General features: G+C 45.9%; 2 protein-coding genes across 7 annotated transcripts in view; one reads left to right on the top strand and one right to left on the bottom strand.

Annotated features, from left to right (window-relative positions):
• LOC6048845 (kinase suppressor of Ras 2) overlaps positions 1 to 12,787 on the bottom strand; it is a 207,923-nt gene that overhangs the window by 140,077 nt on the left and 55,059 nt on the right. The window lies entirely within an intron of this gene.
• Positions 1 to 12,787, top strand: part of LOC6052411 (glutamate [NMDA] receptor subunit 1) — a 211,166-nt gene that overhangs the window by 190,385 nt on the left and 7,994 nt on the right. For 5 of the 6 annotated variants that reach the window (XM_038266329.1, XM_038266327.1, XM_038266328.1 and 2 more), the window contains 2 exons: positions 109 to 382; positions 440 to 866. In XM_038266329.1, the coding sequence (XP_038122257.1) occupies positions 109 to 382; positions 440 to 866 (701 nt within the window). Of the gene's footprint in view, positions 1 to 108; positions 383 to 439; positions 867 to 12,787 lie in introns of those variants that run through there. The other variant, XM_038266332.1, reaches the window with a different exon arrangement.

Below are 12,787 nucleotides of genomic sequence, written 5' to 3'. Positions count from 1 at the left end.
GATTTTTGCGTCCACCAAAATGCTATTAATTGCCGACTACGTTTTTTTCTAATCATCAGCTCATATAATTATTCCAGCAACCAATCAAATCCGTTCCTTTTCTTGTAGGCATGGTATGGGCAGGATTCGCAATGATAATTGTAGCCTCATACACTGCAAACTTGGCAGCTTTTCTCGTGTTGGAAAGACCAAAAACAAAACTCTCCGGGATTAATGACGCTCGATTGCGCAACACAATGGAGAATTTGACCTGCGCCACAGTTAAAGGTTCTGCTGTGGACATGTACTTTCGCCGTCAGGTGGAGCTTTCGAACATGTACAGAACCATGGAGGCTAACAACTATGAGACCGCGGAAAAGGCTATTCAAGATGTTAAAGATGGGTATGTCTCCCTCTTTTTGGCACGACCAGTATTTTTTTAAGTTTTCATTTATTTTAGAAAACTAATGGCATTTATTTGGGACTCTTCACGATTAGAGCATGAAGCTGCCAAAGACTGTGAACTTGTTACAGCAGGTGAACTTTTTGGCAGGAGCGGATATGGAATAGGACTGCAAAAGGGCTCACCATGGACAGATGCAGTTACGTTGGCAATTCTGGACTTCCACGAAAGTGGTTTCATGGAGTCATTGGACAAAGACTGGATTTTCCATGGAAACATTCAACAATGTGAACAGTTTGAAAAAACTCCAAATACCTTGGGTTTGAAAAATATGGCAGGCGTGTTCATTTTGGTTGGAGCTGGAATAGTTGGAGGAATAGGATTGATCATAATTGAAGTTATTTACAAGAAACACCAAATAAAAAAGCAAAAAAAGATGGATATTGCTCGCAATGCCGCTGACAAGTGGAGAGGAACGATAGAGGTGAGTTTACAATATGTGAGTCACAACAAGGTGACAAAAAATCTCAAGAGATTACCCCTGGATCTATTCTTTAGACAATAATAAGCTATAATAAGGGTCATTCCTTCCCAAGTGACCACGCGTCCAACATCGACCTTCACCAATTCTGCTCATATTTGGCATGGGGGTTGTTTTTGCCCCAAAAACAAAGAATCCAAAGTTTGGTGACATTTGGTCTACCCACGCGCCCGTGGCACCCCCCTCTTTTTCTGAGATTTTTGAAAAACCTCATTTTTAAAATGCATTTTGCTAAGAGAAAAGTTTACAAAACGTGAACTTTTGGGTATGCATATTTGAAGATTTTTTGACGTAGAATCGAATGGCGTACTCAAAATTTACGTACAGTGTTGCCAGATATGAAAATTTTGAGCTTTAAGTTTTAAAATGTTTTTTTTTAACCCTTTGGACGAGCACTTACGGAAAAACTGACAATTGCATTCGATTGCTGAGAGTTTTTACATTAAATTCAATCAAAACCTCAGGGTAAAATGAATATTTCTTGAGATATCACATTTTTAAGTTGGAAAGCTCTGTATTGCACAGCAAATGTTTTACTTAACCATCAATTTTCAACAGTACATTGCGTGAGAGCATAATAGGCCTTGAAAAATGAATATTCTTTTTTTCAATTTCTTAACGGAAGCAAGTGAATGTCCCAAAATTGAATTTATGTATGTATGTATTGTATACATTGAATTTGTGTATTGTATACATTGTATACAATACATACATAAATTCAATTTTGGGACATTCACTTGCTTCCGTTAAGAAATTGAAAAAAAGAATATTCAATTTTCAAGGCCTACTATGCTCTCACGCAATGTACTGTTGAAAATTGATGGTTAAGTAAAACATTTGCTGTGCAATACAGAGCTTTCCAACTTAAAAATGTGATATCTTAAGAAATATTCATTTTACCCTGAGTTTTTGATTGAATTTAATGTAAAAAAACTCTCAGCAATCGAATGCAATTGTCAGTTTTCCCGTAAGTGCTCGTCCAAAGGGTTAAAAAAGCATTTTAAAACCTAAAGCGCAAAATTTTCATATCTGGCAACACTGTACGTAAATTTTGAGTACGCCATTCGATTCTACGTCAAAAAATCTTCAAATATGCATACCCCAAAGGTCACGTTTTGTAAACTTTTCTCTTAGCAAAATGCATTTTAAAAATGAGGTTTTTCAAAATCTCAGAAAAAGAGTGCCACGGGCGCGGGGGTGGACAAAATGTCACCAAACTTTGGATTCTTTGTTTTTGGGGCAAAAACAACCCCCATGCCAAATATGAGCAGATTTGGTGAAGGTCGATGTTGGACGCGTGGTCACTTGAGAAGGAATGACCCATAAGTAACTGTACCAATTTTGAGCCAAATTGCTTTTTATCGTGGAAGTTTTTATGGGGAAAATCACGAAAATCTATGGGGAAAAACATCGCTTAGGATTTTGGCAGCAGGTGGCGCTGGTCTCGCCCAAGTGTAGGATTCTTCAAGGAAATTAAATTCCATACAACTTTGTCGAAGGGTGCAAAAAGAACCAATTTGATCCTGATGAGTTATTTGCAATGCTATGAAAAGAAATCGGCTTATATACTTAAAAGTATAAAAGGGGTATATTTAGGATTTAACAAAAAGGGTTTTTTTTTATTAAATATGTCTTTATTGATCTTATAATAATTACATTTCTTTACATGCTAAGTGGTATGGCCTTATGCTATTCATCTTTGTTGTATTTTTCGTTTTATTATTAACTGATCACATTTATTTTATTTACTTCAAATTGTTTTACATTATTGCATTGAATCGAATACATTTGGGTAAAAAAGAAAAAAAAATCACTTTAGCAACTAATCCTAACTTAAAAAAATAAATTCATTGAAATATTCAAAATCACTAGAACGGTATTTTAAGATGAATGCTCCAAACGTTCTTACATGTTCCAGGCGAGTTTTGCAACCACGCAGTGTTGTTGTCATCTCGATGAAAATGTTCAGAAGTTCTTTCGGTGAAAACAGGTCACTGCTGCCTTCTCCCGTTGATTGGTTTTCCCTCGGTTGCTGACTGAAGCCTGGAGGTGTTGTATTCTCTGCAACTCTTTGCCGCTGATTCAACGGCAATGGCTGCAGATTTGGAACCACTCTAATAGATCCTGCTACTGGCGACGCCAAAGCAGGAAAATCCACGTCCGTGTATGCTGGTGGTGTTTTGCGACGATTTGGTTGGTGCCTCGTCGTCGCTTGCTGCCTATTTTTTACAAACTCAGCACGTTTTGGGCAGCTCCGATTCTTGGTAGAATGGTCGCCGCCGAAATTGAAGCATTTCGCTTCGATGTTCTCGTTAATTGTTTCGCAAGCTTGAGTTTTGTGCTCACCTCCGCAGGTTGCAAAACGACTCTTGAAGAAACAGTTCCTTCCACCATGCCCAAACTGCAAACCACCATGCCCAAACTGCAAACAGTTTGAACATTGCGTCACGTCACGGTGCACTGGATGATAACGTTCCCAAGTCACGATGATGTTGAAAATTGCCCGAACTGTTTTCAGCTCAGACGGCGTTGTCGATCCTTTCTCGAGATGAACCAGGTACAGTTGATCACGATACTTGATGTCCTTGTTGTGTCTCGTCATCTTGGAGACTCGATCACATTCAACTTAAGAGTTTTGAGCTCTTCTTTCAGCACACTCACATCCATGTCGTACAGGCCTCGGAGAACTCGTTTACGGAGGGTCGTTTACCTGGATCGTCATGGCTGTAGTATTCAACCTTTGTGTTGTTCAGGAAATCCCGAACGTAGTTGTAATCCTTTCTGGTAGGTAGCAGAATTTTGAGTCCATCAGCACACAAGCGAATGGAAGCACGTAAAGCACCAGATTTGATAAACCCGGTCAGCCACTTTCGCACCGAATCCGATGACGATGTTTTCACAAAAATGGGTGACAACTTTTTCTGTCGTTCAAATTCTTCCTTCTCGCTCACGTCCACAGGGAGGGTAGCGAACTGGTTTCCAGACGAATTTTGAGCGTCCTTGCTCAAACTGCCTGGCTTCCCGAGCAGGGGTAAATAACACGGGAATACCATATTTTGGTATTACTTGACATAATAACAAATACCAAAATGTGCCCTTGGTTGCCCAGTAATAGATGGTATAATACTGTTAGGTGACTTGCGCACCCCTAGTGCGCACCGCAACGACGAGCTTGTGGCACACCCTGTGCTGCAGCGGCCAGAGAGAGGGAGAGAGAACACACACACTAGTTTAGTTTTTGAGCCGATCAAATAAAAACAGTTAAGCTCCATTGTCAAGAGAAGAAAGACGCGTTTTTGCTTGACTTTGGAAAGACCGATTTAAAAACCGTTCCGCGCGAATCCGAATCTACCCGTGAAAAAGTTACAGTCCACTAGATCGCAAGGGAAATCGTGGTCCTTCTGCAGCCTGATTCGGGAAATCGGTGAAATCGACGCGATTCTCGCGGAAAAGTTCCGTGATTCAGAAAAGATTGAGCGTCCGTTCGTGCCGTGGCCGTGCGGGTGTTAGTGACTCGGTCGCTACGAAGAAAAGTGAAGGAAGATTCCAGCGGGAAGATTCCTGTTCCGACGGAAGCAACGGCTTTCCGATTCTGAAAACCCCGACGGAAGCCCCCCAGTGGGTTCCGATTCAGTGAAAAAGAAGAACACCCGCGAACGGGTGTCGGTGAAGGCCGCGAAGAGTGGAAAATTCCACGGCGTCGGTGGTGAATTTCTGCTGGCTGCGTGCTCAGCACGGAAAGTTCCAGAATTGACGGCGTCGGTGGTGAAAAAGTGTTGGCAGGGTTCGCTGCCTGGCTGTGGTGAATTTGGAGTCGCGGTTGTGTGGTGAAAATGGGCACGGTGGAAGCAGAGAATGTGGAGAAATGTGTTTACGCCGCCACCTAAAGGAAGAGAAATACCACGCACACCAGTGAAAACGATTAGTGAGCAAATTGCAGCACAGAAGAGCAAAGAAAAGGCCAAGAAAGGAAGAACTCAAAAAGTTGGTTCATCAGAGAGGAGCCGTGAAGGGGAAGTTGACCCGAGTGCGCACTGCTTTCGAACACAGTGCTGCCAGACCGAACCCGAACATTGAAAACATGCACTTTTTGCAAATTCAGATGGACATAGTGACGCGATGCTATGACGAGTACAATACTTTCCAAAACTTGATTCACGCGCTTCCTCTCTCGGATAATCTACGTACGGAGCACGAAGAAAAGTACGTTGAGTTCGAATCGCTGTACACGGACAGCCGTCAGGCTGAGTACACTCATCGAGCGTGCCACGAAGCCGGTTTCAGCTCCTGTGCCGAACGCGTCTGCGGTCGTCCTCCGACAAGCCGAGCGCCTCAACCTTCCGGCGTTGCAAGTCCCGCTGCCGACCTTCGACGGGTCGTATGAAAAATGGTATTCCTTCAAAGCGATGTTTACCACGATCATGAATCGTTACCAGCACGAAGAACCGGCCCTGAAGCTGTACCATCTACGGCGCTGTCTGGTCGACAAGGCGGAGGGGATCATCGATCAAGAAATTATCGACAATAACGACTACGATGCCGCCTGGCTGCTCTTGAAACAACAGTACGAGGACAAGCGCATAATCGTAGACAAGCACGTCGACAACCTGAACTTGCTGGCCGTTGGGCTCGGCGAAGATGGACAAGAAGCTGCGGGTCGCTTGGGAAGCTCGCCAGAAGAAAGACGTGCTGTCGACGTACGACGCGACGATGGAGTTCCTGCAGGAGCAGTGCCGGATCTACGAGAAGTTCGACACGAAGCCCGCGACGGAGTGTGCTAAACCGAAAGCGGTGGCGCGGAGCCACACGCTGGTGACAAGTGAAACGAAAAGTGAACTGAAGTGCGCTGTGTGCAAGGCAAACCATGAACTCTGGAAGTGTGATGCTTTTAAGCAAAAGAGTGTGAGTGACAAGTACGAAGTACTTCTTCAGTACTTCGTACTTGAGCCTGTTTCAACTGCCTTGCAAGAGGCCATCGAACCAGGGCGTGTTCGTCGAGGACGTGCCAGGAGTGCGGACGAAAGCACCACACGTTGCTCCACACCGAGGACACGTCAAGCCAGACCTCCAGCAGTGCGACTCCCACGAAACCAGCAGAAGTCACGACACCAGTCGTGAAGTCCGGAAACCAGGTGACCAGCACCCCAGCAGGAACGTCTACGACGCTGTGCGCAAGTGCTGTTAGCGCCGACAAGCAAACCTTCCTCTCGACTGCCGTTGTCTTGGTCGACGGCGTGGGCAGCACTCCCTACCCGTGCCGAGTGCTGTTGGATTCTGCCTCGCAGATGAACTTCGTGACGGACCGTTTCGCCAACCTCCTCTCGCTAAGAACAACTCGCGCTGACTTCACGGTCAGTGGCCTGAACGGCAATAAAACTCGAATTTGCCGTAAGCTGTGAACGACGGTCAAGTCTCGCCTCGGAGACTTTTGGATCTGCTGGTAACCCCCCGGATCACCGGTGACCTGCCGGTGAAATCTTTTGATGTCACGAACTGGCCCATCACGAACGAGATGGCGCTGGCCGACCCGACGTTCAACAGGCGAGGACGCGTCGACATGCTGATCGGCGCCGAATACTTCTGGACTCTGCTGGAGGATGACCGACTCGAGCTCGGCCCGAACCTGCCAGTGCTGAGAAACACGAAACTGGGATGGATCGCTGGAGGAGTGGTCGCTAGCGACGCACCGGTCGTCGCGCGTACTTTTTGCCAGACCGCAGACGACGAGCCGCTCATCGAGCTGCTGAAGAGCTTCTACAAGGTGGAGGCCTGTGACGAGTTTCGCCCATCGGCGACGGCTGATGACGAGGTGTGTCTGGAGCACTTCCGGCGCACACACGAACGAAACGAGGAAGGACGGTACGTTGTGCGGCACCCCTTTAACGAGCGGAAGCTGGAGCTGGGCGATTCACGGGAGATGGCGCTGCGGCGCTTTCTTGCGCTCGAACGGAAGCTGGACAAGCAACCGGAACTGAAGGAGCAGTACTCGCAGTTCATCCGGGAGTATGCGCAGCTCGGGCACATGTGAGAGATCGAGGAGAAGCCAAACGAAGATCCGGGAGCAGGTTTCTACTTGCCACACCACTGTGTGCTGAGGCCCACCAGTACGACGACGAAACTGCGAGTCGTATTCAACGGGTTAGCGAGGACATCGAACGGCGTCTCGATCAACGACGTTCTGATGACTGGGCCAACAGTGCAGAACGACCTCACCGCGATTCTGCTCCACTTCCGGGGATTCCAGTATGTCTTTACGCTGGACATTCCCAAGATGTTTCGCCAGGTGGGCGTGCATCCCGAAGAAACGAAGTACCAGCGCATTTTCTGGCGGTACGATCGGAACGATCTGCTGAGCGTCTGGGAACTGCAGACTGTGACGTACGGCCTGCGACCCTCGCCGTTCCAGGCGACAATGGCGCTCAAGCAAGCTGCGGAAGTCGTTGAGAAGGGGACATACATGGACGACATCCTGACGGGTGCCGATACGCTAGAAGAAGCTTGCGAGCTGCAACGAGAAGTGACGGGTCTGCTGGCGAAGGCCTGCTTCGGCGCTCACAAGTGGTGCGCGAACCATTCCGACATTGTGCGCGCAGTCCCCGAAGAGCTGCGAGGAAACTCGTTCGAAGTCACCGACGACAACGCGAAGACAACCGTGAAGACGCTGGGCGTAACCTGGAACCCTTTCGATTACTGGTTCTCTGTGTCGGTGCCTGATTTCGACGAAGTGGACGAGATGACCCGGAGGAACCTCTTGAGTCAGCTGGCCAAGATATTCGACCCGCTGGGATTCTTTGGCCCTGTGATCACCTACGCGAAGCTGATCCTGCGAGAGGTCGGCGAGTTGCAGATTGAGTGGGACGACCCGGTTCCACCTGACGTCGGCTCAAAGTGGCGGAACATCCGCATCGAAATGACCGCTCTGAGGGAGGTGCGGTTGCCAAGGTGGATCTCTTGGAAGGGAGCACTCAAGTTGGAGCTGCACGGATACGCCGACGCGTCCGACCTGGCGTACGGGGCTTGTCTGCACGTGGAGGGCTTCTTCGCCGACGGGAAAACCGAGATGCGACTCATCTACAGCAAGTCTCGCATCCTACCGAAGAAGCGCAAGGCGAAAGAAAAGGCCATCTCGACCCCGCGAGCCGAGCTACTGCTGCTCGCAAGGATGGTAGTCAAGTTTCTGAGCGCGACGGAACTGAAGTTTGCTGCGGTCCACCTCTGGAGCGATTCGAAGATTGTGCTCGCGTGGCTCAGGAAACTCCCGCATCTGCTGCAGACATTCTTCTCGAATCGGGTGAGCGAGATTCAGCGGTTGACGGAAAACTTCTTTTTGCACTACATTCCGTCAGAAGAGAACCCGGCCGACCTGATCTCGAGAGGAGTTCGCCCGAAGAAGCTGATGACGTCCAAGAAGTGGTGGCGGGGCCCGCCACGCACCCCCGTTGTCGAGACTAGAGACGAACTCGAGATTCCGGACGAGGAGCTGCCGGAGATGCGAGCCGGTGTTGCACTGGCGATGACTGTTCCTGTTGAACGATTCCCGATGTTTGACAAGGTGAGCAGTTTTACAGAAGTCGTTCGTAACATGACCTACTTGATGCGCTTCGCGAAGTACGTCATGTCCAAGAAGAAAGAGCTGGTGAAGGGATTTCTTACTGCCAAGGAGACGCGAGCTGCAACGCTCGTGATCGTGCGACTGGTCCAGCGTGAAACGTTCCAACCAGAGATTCTCGCGCTGATGGACGGCGCGGAAACGAAACACCGGCTGTGCGGACTGAATGCGTTCTTGGACTCCGAGGACGGCATATTGCGAGTTGGAGGGCGGATCAAGCGAGCCGTTATTCCGTACGATAGCCGTCACCAGATGCTGCTGCCAGCCAAACACCCGATCACCGAAGCTCTCGTCCGAGAGCTGCACCTGGACAACCTGCACATCGGCCAGAAGGGGCTGCTTGCGATCGTCCGACAGCGCTACTGGCCACTGAACGTCAAGAACACGATCCGCAAGGTAATCCGGAACTGCGTAAGGTGCTTCAAGGCGAACCCACTGAAGACGACGCAGATGATGGGTGATCTGCACACAAAAAAATATTTCCGAATGTTACATCATTTATGATGTAACACTTTTGCACGTCATTAAACATTTAAATTTAAATGCAATTTGATGTAAATTTGCAACAAATTATACGTAAAAATATGATTTTACGTATGATTCAACCGTTTACGTCGAATCTCAAGTTTACATCAACTGAGTTAACATGTGATTCATTTTTTCCGTGTCGAGTAAATTCACATATTTTTTTTCTGTGTGCCATCGTACCGCATTCAACCTGCTCCGGTCTTCTCGACCATCGGAGTGAACAACGCCGGACCTTTTTGGATTAAGTCGTCTTCCGCAACTCGCAAGCCGCAGGTCACGAAGGCCTACGTGAGTCTCTTTGTGTGTATGCAGACCCGTGCCATACACCTCGAGCTGGTTTCCGACCTGACGACGGACGCGTTTCTGGCGGCCTTGAGACGCTTCACAAGCCGACGTGGATGTCCGAGAACGATGCGGTCGGACAACGCAACGAACTTCGCGGGAGCCAAGAACGAGCTGAACGAGCTGTGGCGGCTGCTCCAGGATCAGCGCGCCACCAAGAAGATCGCCAGCTACTGCACCGACAAGGGGATTGAATGGTCGTTCATTCTGCCGCGAAGCCCGCACTTCGGCGGCATTTGGGAGGCCGGCGTGAAGCAGGTCAAGCACCATCTCAAGAGGATCGTCGGTGACCGGAAGCTGTCGTACGAAGAGCTGTACACGACGTTAACGCAGATTGAAGCTGTGCTGAACTCTCGGCCCCTCGCGCCGGTTTCAGATGACCCCAACGATTACACAGCTATCACTCCTGCACACTTCCTCAACGGGCGCCTCCCCGTGGCTGAGCCGGACTACACCGACCTGAAGGAGAATCGGCTCTCGAGATGGCAGCTGGTGCAAACCATGCTGCAGCATTTTTGGAAACGCTGGACGGCTGAGTATTTACCTGAACTACAGCAACGAACGAAGTGGTTGAAGACGGAGCAGATCAAGGAGGGCTCGCTGGTGCTGCTGGTTGACCACAACGCACCGCCACTGCAGTGGCCACTCGGTCGGATTGTGGCAACCCACCCGGGAGACGACGGCGGGACACGCGTTGTCACGGTGAAGACAGCCAATGGAGGAGAGTTCAAGCGGGCGGTCACAGAGATCTGTCTGTTGCCGCTGGAGTAGGAGATTTGAAATCGTCATTTCAACGCCGGGGAGGATGTTAGGTGACTTGCGCACCCCTAGCGCGCAACGCAACGACGAGCTTGTGGCACACCCTGTGCTGCAGCGGCCAGAGAGAGGGAGAGAGAACACACACACTAGTTTAGTTTTTGAGCCGATCAAATAAAAACAGTTAAGCTCCATTTTCAAGAGAAGAAAGACGCGTTATTGCTTAACTTTGAAAAGACCGATTTAAAAACCGTTCCGCGCGAATCCGAATCTACCCGTGAAAAAGTTACAGTCCACTAGATCGCAAGGGACAAATACCATGAAATCATACCAAAAAACTGTATGGGGAAGACTAAAGCAATACCAAAACGTGCCATTCCAAGGGCAAATGAATACCAGACAAAAAACAACTTTCCGGGTAAATAAAAATCTCATTGGACAAAAAACAATGAAAATTCTCTATAGGATTACAGCGGGAATTCGATTTGGCTAATGGGATTGCAATGAGAAATGGGTATAATTTTGATGCTATATTTAAATCCTTCGAACAGGCAGGAAAACGAAGTCTTTCTTGAAGAGCCAAAAAATATCAGGTAAAGAAAACTAGAGAACTACTGGAATCGAACTCATGACAGGTAAGGTGCAGACACCATTTTAGCTACCCGTTTACCAACTGAGCTATCAACGCTTGTTGAAAACGAGTTGCTGCTGCATCAACATGTTTTAGCTGCAGGCAAAAATATCAGGAAATTCAAAGAAAGAGAAACAAACTAAACCAGAAAGAGTAAGGCTATAGCCCAGGCAGCGTGGCATTTTTCGTGGGATTTTCGAGGATGCATGATTCCAACTGAATAGGATTCAACACAAATCCAATATTAAAAGGATTTTAGAACGAAGTTCGAATACCACATGCATACCCATATTTTGGTATTGAAAGAGTTATTTTATCAAATTAACAAAGATTGACATTTTTTTAAGTTTATTGATTATGACGAAAAAGACACACAATGTTACGTAAAATCCATTACAAAATTTTAATTTTTTCACGTTTAACCTATTGTTGTCGTAAATGTTTTTCTTATCATTTTCAAATGTATCAGCATACTTTTAAGAATGTTAAACATCATTTAAATTAGTTTTTTTATGAATCACCTTTATATTAAAATATTTTTAGTTAAAATACCTTTACAATACCAATGTATGGTATTCCCTAATTTATAAAGATCATTAAATGACTTTTTTAGACCAAAATAAAATAGTTGGCTTTAATTTGGAGTAGATTTGCGTTTTTAAGTATGTAAGTAAGTAACAGTATGTTAAAATTCTACATTTTCTTAAAATTTGCTCAATAAGAAAACAATACCATAATTTGGTATAATACTACAGATTGGTATTAAAATTCACTTAAGACATTTTTTCAAGGGCTCGCGAAAACCAAAATTTGGTATTGATACAATTGAATGGTATTATTTTGCATTTCCCTTGTTATTTACCCATGCTCGGGTTTGCAGGTAGCGCTTCGGCATTCTTTAGCTATTTCAAATCTGCCGATCCTGCTGGTGAGGACCGCCTCTTTTTCTTGCCGTGAGGTATTTTTGCACTTTTAAAGCACTTTTCAGGAGCTAATATCCAGGAGTACCTCACTGATCGGTGGTCCACAAAGAAATCAACAAAACAGGTTAATTTTGCGGGCATTTCAGGGCATGACCCCTCACGGGGTCTTTTTTCGAAGGGTAGTATTTTTTGAGAAATACACTCAACCCCCTGGTGGTTGGTCACTTTTTCGTTTGACACTTTTTTAGTTTGTACCCCGTTGGTTGGTCAAAGTCAAACTAAAAAGTGACGAACTGTCACTTTTTACACGGCGCTCACGCACACTATCAAAACAAACGTTTGGTAGTGTGTGTGAACTCCGTGTAAAATGGGTGTCAAACTAAAAAGTGACCCCGTTAGTTTGACAACAGTAGGTGTCAAACCATCGGGGTTTGAGTGTAGCAAGAAAACTATCATATAGATATGAAAGTGCGTGAAAAATCAACTTTTTTTACTAAAACTGCGATAACTTAAAAAATTCAGCGATGACCTTTACATGTTAGGGTACAAAAAATTTTGGTACCCTAACGCAACTTTTTTTTTCACCCTAATGGCCAAACAAATAATACTGGTCTAATTATTTTGGCCAAGCCCGAGCATGGGTAAATAACAAGGGAAACGCAAAATAATACCATTCAATGGTATCAATACCAAATTTTGGTTTTCGCGAGCCCTTGAAAAAATGTCTAAAGTGTAAGTTAATACCAACCTGTGGTATTATACCAAATTTTGGTATTGTTTTGTTATTGGGCAAATTTTAAGAAAGTGTCGAATTTTGTCTTACTGTTACTTACTTATATTCTTTAAAACGCAAATCTACTCCAAATCAAAGCCAACTATTTTATTTTGGTCTAAAAAAGTCATTTAAAGATCTTTATAAATTAGGGAATACCATACATTGGTATTGTAAAGGTATTTTAAACAAAACTATTATAAAATAAAGGTGATTCATAAAAATCTATTTCAAATGATGTTTAACATTCTTAAAAGTATGCTGATACATTTGAAAATGATAAGAAAAACATTTATATATTTA

This window comes from Culex quinquefasciatus, chromosome 3, assembly GCF_015732765.1.
Source record: "Culex quinquefasciatus strain JHB chromosome 3, VPISU_Cqui_1.0_pri_paternal, whole genome shotgun sequence".
Taxonomy (NCBI): Eukaryota; Metazoa; Arthropoda; class Insecta; order Diptera; family Culicidae; genus Culex; species Culex quinquefasciatus.
Note: the sequence above shows the minus strand (reverse complement) of the source record. Positions and strands in the feature narration are given on the sequence as shown.